Source organism: Carassius gibelio, chromosome A9 (assembly GCF_023724105.1).
Source record: "Carassius gibelio isolate Cgi1373 ecotype wild population from Czech Republic chromosome A9, carGib1.2-hapl.c, whole genome shotgun sequence".
Lineage (NCBI taxonomy): Eukaryota > Metazoa > Chordata > Actinopteri > Cypriniformes > Cyprinidae > Carassius > Carassius gibelio.
Genome location: NC_068379.1, coordinates 19,196,340 through 19,209,877, shown reverse-complemented (window position 1 = coordinate 19,209,877; position 13,538 = coordinate 19,196,340). Strand labels below are relative to the sequence as shown.

The 13,538-nt window shown below is 36.8% G+C and overlaps 1 protein-coding gene and 1 pseudogene across 1 annotated transcript in view; one reads left to right on the top strand and one right to left on the bottom strand.

Annotated features, from left to right (window-relative positions):
• Positions 1-2,306, bottom strand: part of LOC128019361 (UDP-glucose:glycoprotein glucosyltransferase 1-like) — a 32,741-nt pseudogene extending 30,435 nt beyond the window's left edge.
• Positions 2,307-5,143: 2,837 nt separating this feature from the next.
• LOC128019858 (heparan-sulfate 6-O-sulfotransferase 3-B-like) overlaps positions 5,144-13,538 on the top strand; it is a 49,898-nt gene continuing 41,503 nt past the window's right edge. Inside the window, exon 1 of the mRNA XM_052606158.1 lies at positions 5,144-6,053. Coding sequence (XP_052462118.1) covers positions 5,509-6,053 — 545 coding nt within the window. The 5' untranslated portion in view covers positions 5,144-5,508. The remainder of the gene's footprint in view (positions 6,054-13,538) is intronic.

Genomic DNA, 13,538 nt, shown 5'->3' with positions numbered 1-13,538 from the left:
CTGGGGTCCGCGCCCCCCAGAGTTCACAGGGGGGGCGCGGGAGCGGATATGCTTTGAGGGGAATAAAGATGCATAAAATGTTCTACTAATAATTTTATATAAAAAATATTTTTTCAAAGTTTTAAAAAAATCATATGCTAACAATGCCAATTTCCATTACAATTTCGTTATTTCAAATGTAGGCCCGTTGCGCGTGGCAAGCGCGCTCATAATGTAAAAGAGACGCCGACGCGACCACAACAGTGACCAACATCAAATGGCAAACATAATGCAAGCGGAACGAAACTGCTCGTTATTGTGTGGTTGACGGACCGTTTATCAGTTTGGACCAGTGCAGCGCGAGCCGATCGTGATCATGCGACGCTGTTACTGCACAGCGCTAATAAGAGATCCAGTACAGAAAGCATTTGAATTAGCCAAATAAATAATAACATTGCTGCGAGTTCTAGAGAGAAACATTCACATTTCTCCGTTATTAACTTATCAAACAGCGCGTTGAAACCAGGAAGAAACATTGTGCCGTGAATGAACTATCCAGTGTGAACTATCCAGATCTGCAACATTCACCATGGATTTACTGAAGTAAAAAATATATATATTAGTGCTGGGAAAAAAATTAATTGCATCCAAAATAAAAGTTTGTGTTTGCATAATATATATGTGTGAACTGTGTATAATTATTTTGTATGTAAATACACGCATATGCATGTATTAATAATTTTTTTTGCATGTATATATACATTTATACATAATTTATATTATATATAAATATAAATAATTTATATATAAATAAGTAAAAATAGTAAATATATACATGAATATGTGTGTATTTATATACAAAATAATTATACACAGTACACACATATATATTTGTGGGGGGGGGGGGGGGGGGGGGCTGGGGTTTGTTAAATACGTACATAGGGGGGGCCCCAAGGAAAAAGGTTGGGAACCACTGCTCTAGGAAAACCAGAAGTGTCAAGCATTTGTTTTTGTAAATTGTAATCTATTTGACCAAAATTAGAGGGATAATACAAAAATCATGTTTTTTTTTTTTTTTTTTTTTTTTTTTTTGTAGTACTGACCTGAATACGATATTTCACACAAAATGTAAGATATTTCACACAAAATATGTTTACATATAGTCCACAAGAGAAAATAATAGTTGAAGTTATAAAAATGACCCCAATGCTGTGTTGTTACCTGGATGATCCACAGCTGTTTTTTTCTTCATGATAGTTATTCGTGAATCCCTTCCAGCATCTTATGCATATTTGAACCCTTTCCAGCAATGACTGAAAGATTTTGAGATCCATCTTTTCACACTGAGGACAACTGTGGGACTCATGCAACTATTACAACAGGTTCAAGTTGCGTATGAGTCCCACAGTTGTCCTCGCTGTGAAAAGATGGATTTCAAAAACATAAGGCATTGCTGGAAAGGGTTCAAATACTGTTCAAATGCTGAAAAACCAAAGAATATGTGGGACCTGCAGGATTTTTCTTAAGAACAGCGGGCAGTTTAATAATCAAGCGCATGTAAACTTTTGATTTGGGTTATTTTTATAAATTCAACTATTATTTTCTCTTGAGAACGATATGACAACTTCAAATGCAAAAGCCTCTAAGTGCCGTCTGAAATTTTCTTCTAAAATTAGCATTTTTATCAGGCTCCTGTGGTTGTGTTCAGTAGTTTCACTTTATTGGCAATGAATAGGTAATTTATGTTGCCATTAAAGTGAAATAACTGAACATAAACACAGGAGCCTGATAGAAATGCTCGTTTTAGATTAAAGTTTCAGACGGAACTTAAGAGCCTTTTGGATTTGAAGTCTTCATATTGAAATGTCTTTTATGTGAGGTCAATACTAAATAAAAAAATAACATGCATTTTTGTATCATCTTTGCAGATCCTGCACAGTGTATGTAAAATTTTGGCCACCACAGTGTTTGTGTGTCTGTGTGTTTCTCTATCTCTCTCTATACATATAACTAGATGGATAGATCAAAGTAAACAGAACAACTTGTTAACTAAGAAATGTTAACTAGCTGAAGCAGCTGTCCATTATATAAATTTTAATCTAAAGTTTTGACAAACTAATAATATATATATAGGCGGTTATTTAGGTACGAAGGGTAGTCAGTGAAATACTGAACAACAGGAGAATAATAACAACTCCAGCCCACCTTGTTTCCAGCAGGAGAGGGGTCATGGACCATTTGGCCTGAAGACTGGCGACGACTCCTTTAGATGCTGAGTGCACATGAAAGACACTCAGCAAGATCAGCACAAGAAAGATCACCCTCATGATCAGACACTACTAAAAGAATATAAAGATAGCACTATCATTATCACTTTTAAAAATATTAAGAAATATCTAGGAATAACTGAATATTGTTGATAATTTGCATATTTTTATAAAATGGCTAGAAATGGCAAAAAAAAAATGTTACATCATAAAACCTCCTATTAATTGCTTTTTGCTTCAGAATTGTAATAATGTGTAAACTATGTAATGTTTAATTGTAATAATCACATTAATAAATAATAATAAATAAATGCAATAATAAACACATTTTACATGCAGATAGAATTTTGAAGTTGGTCTTTTTTTACTGGGATAGTATTTTATGTTTCACACAAAAATATTATTTTTAAATCACTGTCAGTTAACAGCAGGTTTCCATGGTAACATCATATCCCATATGTTGAGACAATACACCCCCTATTATAGGTTCAATGTTTGTTAAATTAAATATATCTTATTCCAGGACAATAACGTGGCAATATAGGCAATAAAATGTCTTCCATAGGAAAGTAGATGACTTCCATATTCACTTGAGCAAAAGCCGGGAAATGTTCATTCTTTTTTTCATTTAAGTTATTGAGAAGTATTGGTTAAAGAAGGCAAGGCAGCATTAAACTGTCCAGTAAAAAGCTGTTACAATGTAACGTTACGTGTCGATTATCTATTACATCATTGATACATGTTTTAGTTCTTTGAGCATCACTGTCAGTTGCATACACTTTATGCAAATCAAATGAAACAGACAATGATTGTGATTGGTCATTCTAACGAATGAGGAAATATTAAGATAGGGAAAAGGGATCAAAGACGTGTAGCACAAATTGTTCAACCCCTATTAGCCCTTCTTTTAGGAGCAATAACAACATATTATTCAGCAGAAATAAACCCCTGCCTGACTCTGTGATATAGACTATGAATATGTTTTTAAAACAAACCTAAATCATCGGACGCTGAGCCGCTGTATCACCCGGTGTCACAGGATGCCGCCATTGAGGGGTCCTGCAACTTTATTCCCTCCACAAACGGGAAAGCGACACATTGTTTCCGATTTGGTAAAAAGCTTCAACATTTTAGTGACTTGTAGGCCGAGTATTTGAAATAAAGTTTAGCTTATTAATGGCAGAGAAATATCTTACAGAATTAACATATTTTAGAAGTTAGGAGTACGGTGTTCAGCATTCGATAACGAGTCAGTCTGTTCATCTTCAGTTCTCTCTTCACAGCAGTTCAGTCAGTGTACTGCTTGAGTAAATGAATTACTCCGGGATATTGGTTTGTTTGAACTCAGAGGGAGTGTCAGCAATGTTAAAAAAAGTTAACAGCTTAAGTCATTTGTGGATTAATGCGTATTGGAGACGCGAACTGATTCAGTTCGATTTGGTGAACTGCAAAAGATCCGGTTACATCAAAAGATTCGATCGCGAACCGGATATCACAAACTGCTTTGTTTTGAACTCTCACAACAGACACAGAAGAGAAGACAATGCTGAATAAAGTTGTAGTTTTTGCTATTTTTGGACCAAAATGTATTTTTGATGCTTCAAAAAATTCTTACTGACCCTCTGGAGTCACATGGAATACTTTGAGGATGTTTTTCTTACCTTTCTGGACACGGACAGTATAACGTACACACAGTTTCAATGGAGGGACTGAGAGCTCTCGGACTAAATCTAAAATATCTTAAACTGTGTTCAGAAGATAAACAGAGATCTCACGGGTTTGGAACAACATGAGGGTGAGTTATTAATGACATAATTTTGCTATTTGGGCGAACTAACCCTTTAAGTAGGAATAAAATCTTAATAATATTTTTGAGAGGGGATTTTTTATGTTTATATTATTCATTTTATTTGTTTTATACAATATGCAATTTGGAGTTGCTGATAATAGTGAAATAGACATTTAGGCTACATATAGGCTATGTGTACATTATTTAATTAATGAGTTTATTTAATATTGTTAACATATTGAAGAGATTGTGACTGATATTTTAGATATTTCAGATTTGTATGTTAAATTACTCCATAGGGTATTTAACATTTTATTGCATTAGAATTAATTACTAGGCTAATTGAATTAAAGCTTTTATATTCTTGTAAAGTAATTCGTTCAGAGAAAGAGCTATCTAGGGTAAAATATACAGAGCACTGACCATGCAGCTCGCACCCTGGTCGCACTCAAAGGGGGCGCTGCATGGAGAAGAGTGAATATGGACCGAATGATAGAGACATGGCTAGCAAAAGCTGAAGTAGGCTAAATGGATAAACTCACATGTAATATAGAAACCGCCTATTGCATCACTCGTGAGTCGTTTCCAAGAAAAGAAGAAAAAAAAATTTCTACAAATTAAACAAATAAAGTATGAAATATTACATTAGTCTGCAAAGATCTAAAATCTAATTTGACAGTTACAGACTTACATGAACATGCAGAGAAGTGTATTGCCTGGTAGCCTACTAATAAACTTCACAAATTAAATGCGACAATATATGGCTAGTCTGAGGTCGAACATAAAACGAGCAGCATGAAATCGTTTGTGGAAAAAAAAATCTAAACGAAATTCCTATTATAGGTTTGGCTCCAAAAACATGTTATTATTAGTATTTTCCACAAAGTCATATTGAAGAAAGATTGCACAGTGCAAAGAACTGTGAAGAAAATAATAGCACACACAGCGAATTCTCTCAGTAGTGGCAACTCTTTATTGCAAAATCTAGCAGAGCACTGGACTGGGACCAGGTGCAGATCAAATTGTTTGCGTGCTACGAAAGAGCTCGTGCTATACCGGTGTTTCACTGACATCATTCGCATCATCCCGCTGATGCGTGTCGCGCGGTGGATGGAGAACAGTCTCCGCAAAATAAAACAGACCAACGAGGCACTTCAAATCCTTTCATCTGCACACAGGCAGCAGACGTCAGTGTTTTGAAGACTTACTCTTTGTATTACCACGATGTTTGGTTACTGAACAGAATTTGGTTATGCAGAACTGTATTTTGTTTGGTATCTTGCACTTTTTTTTTTTTACAACTTTGTGAAAGAGCACGTTTGATGAGAATCCTTGGATGTCACACTTTTTTACCATATCAACATGTGGCATGGGTTTTTTGGGCTGGATCCCATACGAACGTCCTGGAAGAAGATTTGGAGAGGTGATAGAGATGATTCACACTAACTGCATCAAGAATTTCCTTGTGTTAAAATGAATGATAAACCCAATAAATGGATTTTCATCCCGATTTTAGCCATTCTTTTTGTTATGATTGGGTACCAGTATATTTGTCCGGCAGGCGGTCAGGTTTGCCATTTCAGGACAGGAGACAAACTCGTTAGGATCGGTCCCCCACCCATTCCAGACCCGACCACCGATGACATGTACCTGGAGCAGGACCCGGAGGAAGACAGCCCACCTAAATGTGCGTCCAAATTCAATTTCACAGAGCGCGATCTGACACGCGATGTCGATTTCAACATCAAGGGAGATGACGTGATTGTGTTTCTGCATATTCAGAAGACAGGCGGGACCACATTTGGCAGGCACTTGGTCAGGAATATTCGCTTGGAGCAGCCGTGCGACTGCAAAGCGGGACAGAAGAAATGCACGTGCCACCGGCCGGGAAAGCAGGAGTCCTGGCTCTTCTCGAGGTTCTCCACGGGTTGGAGTTGCGGTTTGCACGCAGACTGGACTGAACTGACCAACTGCGTGCCTGTGATTATGGACAAAATGAAGTCTCCAAAGCTCAAGAGGTAACGCGCCTCCCTCTCTCTCGTAAACTAATTCGGAGAATTCATTTGCCGCTCTGTTGATTCTAATGAAGGTAATGATGAAGTGTAAAATGCAGTCTGAGGGTGTTTTCACAAGAGTCCATTCAGACCCCTTTAAGCACAGCAAAATTGCTTTCACACTCTTAGAAAAGATGGCTCAGATCTCATTAATAATAACACAAATGATGCATCACAATCATTAGACTATACTGTTTAAAAAAAGGGAATATAAAAAAATCATACACTATTTTTTACTTAGAAATTGCTAGTAAATTTCAAAAAGAAACGGCATTAGTTCATTAAATTAAACTTGTCATTTTGACTTGAAGGGACGAATCGTTTTTCATATTTTTGTAAAAGGTACTACAATAATCTTCATTAACAACTTAGAAAAAAATATAAAGTGTAGGCTACTGTAGTACTATATTAAATCATAATTCTTCACTTTAACCGCCACTAAGCAATGTAGTGAGGATAGAGTGCACTAGAACCTCTTTAGTCCTAAAACGTGAAACCAGTTTTGTTTACACTCACAGTGTCCCTGTACTTGAAAAGTAGAATCAGGCATCCATTTTGTACATAGTCCTTTTTTACTTCTACGATTATAGTTATTATCAGTGTGAAAATATATATTTTAAGTTTTATGTTCATGATTCACTCAGACATCCTTCAGGTATCTCAGTCCAGGTCGATTGGATGGGGTCTGAGTTCATTTGGAGCATTCAGATACAAGCTAATCGATGCTAATTCGTGCCAACCACTTTTGCACCCCTGAAACAAAGCACTTAAAGTTTAACTTAAAAGTCATATATTTCATCTGCCACATTGATATGTTGCTATTTCTGGACCAGTTGACACTCCATCCTGTGATGTGGAATGTAGTGTCTCCAAAAGAGATCTGTACTTTATGAATTCTGTGCCTTTACTAAATCAAAGTTCCTTTTATTCCAGTCTCCGAGTCATCTACTATGCCATTACTCCTATCTGTAAGTTTTTTTTTTTTTTTACTGTTTATAAGGTATTTTAGTTCATCATTAGTCTTTTCTACCTGTAAAGATAAATCTATTTCACATACTATTTTAAATAGTTATATTTACCCTGTCAGAAAACACAGTTATAATTGGGGTTTTCGTTGCCTGTGGCCTCTGTGTCACTCTGTGATATTATTAATGTGACAGTGATATTATTAACTTATCGCCCTATGGTTTATGGCAAACACATTAAAATGCACAACAAAGAGATAACCTGTCAAAATGCCCGAATGTCAAGCCCTAAATGATATTTTCTACAGTATCTGTGACCACAGCTCTCTTTCTCAGATTCTATGTTCCCAAAAATGACTGAGAGCCTGTGTTGTAATGGACTTTAAATGAGGTATCATAAAGCCTAGCCGAGCTGTCAAGCATTCCCATCTATAAATCTGATAGTGCCAGTCTGGACAAGCGAGCCATTAAAAAGTTGTTTTAGTTGTTTACTAAATGATGGCTTAGTATGGCAGAAATATGCAGACTTTCATTTTTTATAAGTGCCAGCAAATAAAAGACATGTGTTTTTAGTGCCTGCAAATGCTGTTCTCATAAATACTGTAGCATATAAATTAGCTTTGTCTTCATCCTCGGCTACTTGCTGATCTAATGTTAGTCCATGAATTATGTTTGACACATCTGGAAAACTCACTGACCACTCATTTTAGTGATCAGTTAATAAGTTGCTCAGCCTGCATATTTATTTTTATATTTATAATGTGATGTAATGAAATAAGATATTAATACTGAATAATATTAAATGTGAGGAACAGCTGTAAAAAATGCATGTTGCCTTTAAGGAAGTTTCAGAGAGGAAACATTTATTGGGTGAAGAAAAATTCACACTTGTACCCCAAAACTGCAAGACCACAGTTATATGATTCATCGCTGCAGAATCTGCCGGCTCATTCTGGAAGTTCACAGCCTGTATGCGACAGAGAACCGAAGCCTAAATGAAACATAAATCCATCTTTCGCTCTCTCTGTGCTTTCAAAATGCTGCTTCGCATTGCTTCTCTAAAGATACACCAGGAGACGCAAATAAATCTCTTTTGCTCTCTGAACTGCATGTGGTGACTGTATGAAAATCTCATCTTTATACCCAGCTCTGTTTATTTCTGTTAAGATGGATCACTCTGTGCATGGAGGAGGCTTTTCACAGACATATGATTCTCATTTATTTCCTGTGTTTAAAGGTCACTTGAAATTTACAGCACTCACAGTATTTCATAATCTAATAATGCAGATTAGTGGAGTAGCACAAAAGGACTGTGTGATCTTTTTTCCATTGTGAGCAATGAGCATGAGAGAGGATTCTCAGGTATGGTTTGGCCTTTTTATCCTGGCACAGAATAGTGCGGGCACATCGCAGGACCTGAAAAGGTCAGCCATGTCACAGCAGATCAACAGACACAGATTCGATTGGAAGGGAGAGAGGCTTCTCTTCTTGTGTCTCTCATTCTGGGTTGTTTGTCTTCTTCATGCATTTCTCTTGCAGGTCAAAACTGTCAAAACAAATCAATAGTTAGAGAATCTTGCTAAGCAAGTTTAAAACAAAATTGACCACTTTTTAATGCATATTTCTGGTCTTATTGTAAACGATGCATTGTTGCAAGTTTTCCAAATGATATGTAATGTCTACTTTTAAAGTGTAAATCAAATCACATGAATAAAATCAAGTCACACACATCCAAAGTGCACACACAGACTGTGAACACACACACACTGTGAACACACACCCGGAGCAGTGGGCAGCCATTTATGCTGCGGCGCCCAGGGAGCAGTTGGGGGGCACCCCAACTCAAGGGCACCTAAATCGTGGTATTGCCGGCCCGAGACTCGAACCCACAACCCTAGCTAGGGTCAGGAGTCAAACTCTCTAACCACTAGGCCACAACTTTCCCTCCATTGTATACCCATAGGCATCACATCAAGGTAAATTATGTTGTTCAGATGATAAAACCCCCTGATTTGGAAAAAACCCTGACTCATTCTTTTCACTTTCCTTTCTCATTCCTTTATAGCTCTGCCTCTCTTCAGGACCTCTCTCTGCCTCTTTTTATTTTAGCACTAATTAAATTTGCCAAGTCCCCTGGCATTATAACCAAAATGGAGTTTCTGGGCAGTCACAAATGTGCAATCTGCTGAAATGAGATGCAATTAACTAAGCCAACTGCACACGGGTTCTGAGATTAAAGCACCTTTGCACGTTTACAGAAACAGTCTCTTAGTTTGCAGTGAAAAACAAAAAACACCAAGACAGCTAGTCCATAATTAGGAACACAAAAGCATTAAAACAGTGTTCTGTTTTTCATAGTGTTGTTGCTTACTTGAATAAAGGCTAAAAGGCATTTTACAAAGTTTCAGTGCACATTATGGAGAGAGAAGCTGCATTTTGGCATTTTGCGATTCCTTATGTAAGATCCTTAGATATGATGACCCAGTGTATTGTAATTTTTGTCCATTTTATTGGTCACCAGGCAAAACCATAATTGAAGTTTATTTGAAAAGTAATAGAATATAATTCATGTCTGTAGAAGAATTTTGCACTATTTAGAATTAGCTTCCTTTCAATTCATGAATGCGAATTTAAATTGAATTGGAAGTCACATACATTGAATTAATTAAATATGATGAAACTTTTTTTTTTTTTTTAACTAAATTTGTCCACTACATGTGGTGAAACAAAGTCACATTATCTATTAACACATCAACTCATCAATATTAAAACCTGAATGTGTGTTAAGTTTTAAGTGAGTGAAGTGACATACAGCCAAGTATAGTGACCTATACTCAGAATTTGTGCTCTACATTTAACCCATCCAAGTGAACACACACACACACAGAGCAGTGAACACACACACACACACACCGTGAACACACACCCGGAGCAGTGGGCAGCCATTTCTGCTGCGGTGCCCGGGGAGCAGTTGGGGGTTTGCTGCCTTGCTCAAGGGCACCTAAGTCGAGGTATTGCCAGCCCAAGACTCGAACCCACAACCCTAGGGTTTGGAGTCAAACTCTCGAACTCTCTCAAACTTTCTAATCACTAGGCCACGACTTCCCACTTCCCACGAATTTTCTTGGTTTCTAGGGTTAGGGTTTTCACATTAATGTAATGAGACCTAGAAAAATCTCCTGTTGTTCTTACGGAAGGCCAAACATTCAGTCCTCCAAACAGCCAAGGTCCTCTGTTCCCCCTCAACAATTAGAGTTCAAATAGATTCACAAGCTCCTCATTTCCCAGACAATCACAGTAATGAGTAACCTGCAGCTGCACTAATGGGCCATTATTACTCACACGCAGAAAGGGATGACATCCTCTTGGCACAATAACACTCCTTGCATGATTTTTTATTCATTATAGTCAACACAGAGACACACAATTACTGTCAGTTTCTGCATGGGCACAGATCAACACCACCACCCATTTTTCCCAAAGAGGTAAATCGCATTTTCTTGTCACCTTTTAAATTCTTCTTCCTGTTCATCCTTGTATGTTCCACACATCACTGCGATTGTTAGATGGCTGCTGTTGTCATGTTCAGATCCTTTCAGCTAGGTCTGTCAGCCCTACAGGTTCTTTGTGAGCATGCATGAGGCTGCGGGAAGTAGATTTTTTTGGATTTACAGCCTGGAGGGGACTTGCTCGAGCATTGTGCATCCTCATTGGTATGGGACGTTTATTAGGTGCAGGGCTGAGCATGCCCTTGTGGGTTAGACGCAGCAGGGTCCGGAGATTGCTTTCACGTGTCATTAATCCAGGTCACCATATTCTCTGGAGCAAAAGCTGTAATCCATTTGCTGTGATAATTATGTGCTAACAAGAAAGAGAATGTTGGTGCTTCTTTTGAGTCAACTGCTTCTGTTTGAGTCGGGGTGAGGCCAGGCATGTTTAAGTGGTTTTGCTTATAAAAACAGGGTGGGCAAAAGTGTTGTGTATGAAGACTTCATGTCAATTTGCCAACAGAAAATACCTACAAAGGTTTTATACACAATACTTCTAAAGCATTGATTAACATGATTTTTAATTTAAACCTTTATCATTATTAAAATGCAAAGTTTATATCTTTTATTCTTTTTTGGTACATGAGCTAACACAATTAACAAATAACAGTTACATTTTTATTATATATAATGCATTTACTAATGTTAACTAAAGGAAGTTTATTGTAAAGCATTGACTCAGTCTGAGACAACGTGGCTTCACAAATGATCCCATAAAGTGTCTCTGTCAGTTTACGTTCAAAGGACAGTAATCATCGAGGACTAAAGAAATGTGCACAGCTACAAATATGTAAAAAAACAGTATCTTCTAGCCCAATGTTTAGGTGTTTCTTTCAACACAGGCTGCATATGTTTAGTGGATCAAACACTGTATATTGTACCTATGCCAATATGATGTTTCAAACATACTTGGCTCAGAAGTTTCCAATCTACAGAATAAATCCATCACCCGCAGGTGGTCTGGTTTTCAGTTGGGATATCCAATATATCATTTTATAAAGAAATGACTGAAGGATATTAATTTCTTTATTTTTACATTTTCAAATGGACAATATTATATCCTTATGTGGTAAACATAACATTTTGGGTGGGACTAATAGAAGCTGATGAATCAGCGTATGCCACTTTAATATTTTCATATATATACTTTTTAATTAAATGATTTAATATAAAGTTATAGTGAAATAAGACATTATTATTATCATTATTATTATTATCTTTAATAAATAACATCCATTTGGAAAATTATCAGCTTTTCATTAGGTGGACCACAGTTAAAACAATGTGACATTCGAAACAGCATTTAGTCACAATGCTTTTCCTATATTTGTGAAAAAACAATGCAGACTTTTCCATATTTAAGTACAGTCAAATGCATGCTAAAATTCAGACCAACTGCACCACTCTGATTGTGATATAGCTTTCAAGTTCAATAACAAAGAACTTGATATATAGAGGACACAAGTTTGTTCTACCAGCAAAAAATAACTAAACCATATTGCAAACCAAATCTCCAAGCAACACTCAGTAATTCATTCCTAAATAAATTGTTATTTTGAACAAATCGGTAATATGAATGAATCAGTGACTTGTTAATTAAGTAACACTTGTTTCTTTACTGTGAATCTGGCTGTGTCCGAAAACGGGTTCTCTCTGAGTAGGTATAAGTAATTATTTTATGGAAATAAATTATTTATGAATGTAATCTGGAAACACTACATTCGACATGTTGTCATGTGACCTACCAACATCATTTGCATAGTTTCACTGCCATTCACAAATTCTCTTCAAGTAATCCGCTATTACCCTTGTCACATACTGTTTTTCACCTACTGTATGGGAGATATGCGATTTTAGATTCAGCCGCAGTGTTTTTGTCTGACAGTGTCAGATGCTTTGGTTATACTAATGATACAGTGACTCATTCATAAAATGTCATTTGTTTCTTTCCTACATTAAATGAATCTGTTTTTAACAGATTAACAGTTGAATGGAAAATGTAATAACTGACTCATAAAGACAGATTCACTTCTTGTCCCCTAAAGGCTAATAATGTGACCTACAGAAAGTCACTGAAAAATCCTCACCACTAATGCTTAGACCAAAATTTTTATCTTAGTATACAGCCAGAGGTAAGTATCTTGTATACAGTTTTTGCACAGTGTGATGGATCTATCTTTTGGATCCAACATTTTTATGTGACAATGGTCGATTTTAGATTAAGCTACTTACATTTGCATAGGGTGTACTACATATGTATTGAATACTTGTCTTATGCAATATCCTGTAAGTCATACCTGTAATTTATACCTCAATTAATTGACACAAATGGGAGCATTTGTTCATTTGCTTTCATTGTGTGCTTTCTTTTATACAAAGATCATACAACCCTCATTTCTTCCCCTAAACTGATTAACAAACTAATGTTTTCCTATCTCCCAAATGTCAGATCTGACTACAGCCTTCATGTCAGGAAGTGTAGCTGCATCTCCTCATACTGATGAAGAGCTGTATAAATTTTGAGAGTTTGAGGTGTGCACTGTGAAAGTATAATGAGTTGGGTCTTGCCAGAGCAGATGCTCAGCCCTTTTGACACTGGTGTCAAAAAATGCTCCTTATGGCATATGACTCTCCAATAGTCTAAACCAGTTCTCAAGATGTCAAGAGTTGTTGTAAAATTCTTACACTTTGAGGCATGGCCCTCACGATTATTAACCATGGATTTGCCAAAAATTAAGAATTACACCAAAAGTGTGCACATCCGACAGGCCAAAAGCACAATGCAGGTGTTCAACCACAAAAATTTGCATAAAGGAAGATCAAAGTTGGCACACCTGGCGAAGAAGTACATGCCATGTCGTTTGGATCCAAATGCAGTGCTTTATTTAAGAATGGTCAAACAGGCAGAATTCAGGAACGGCGTCAGGTATATCAGG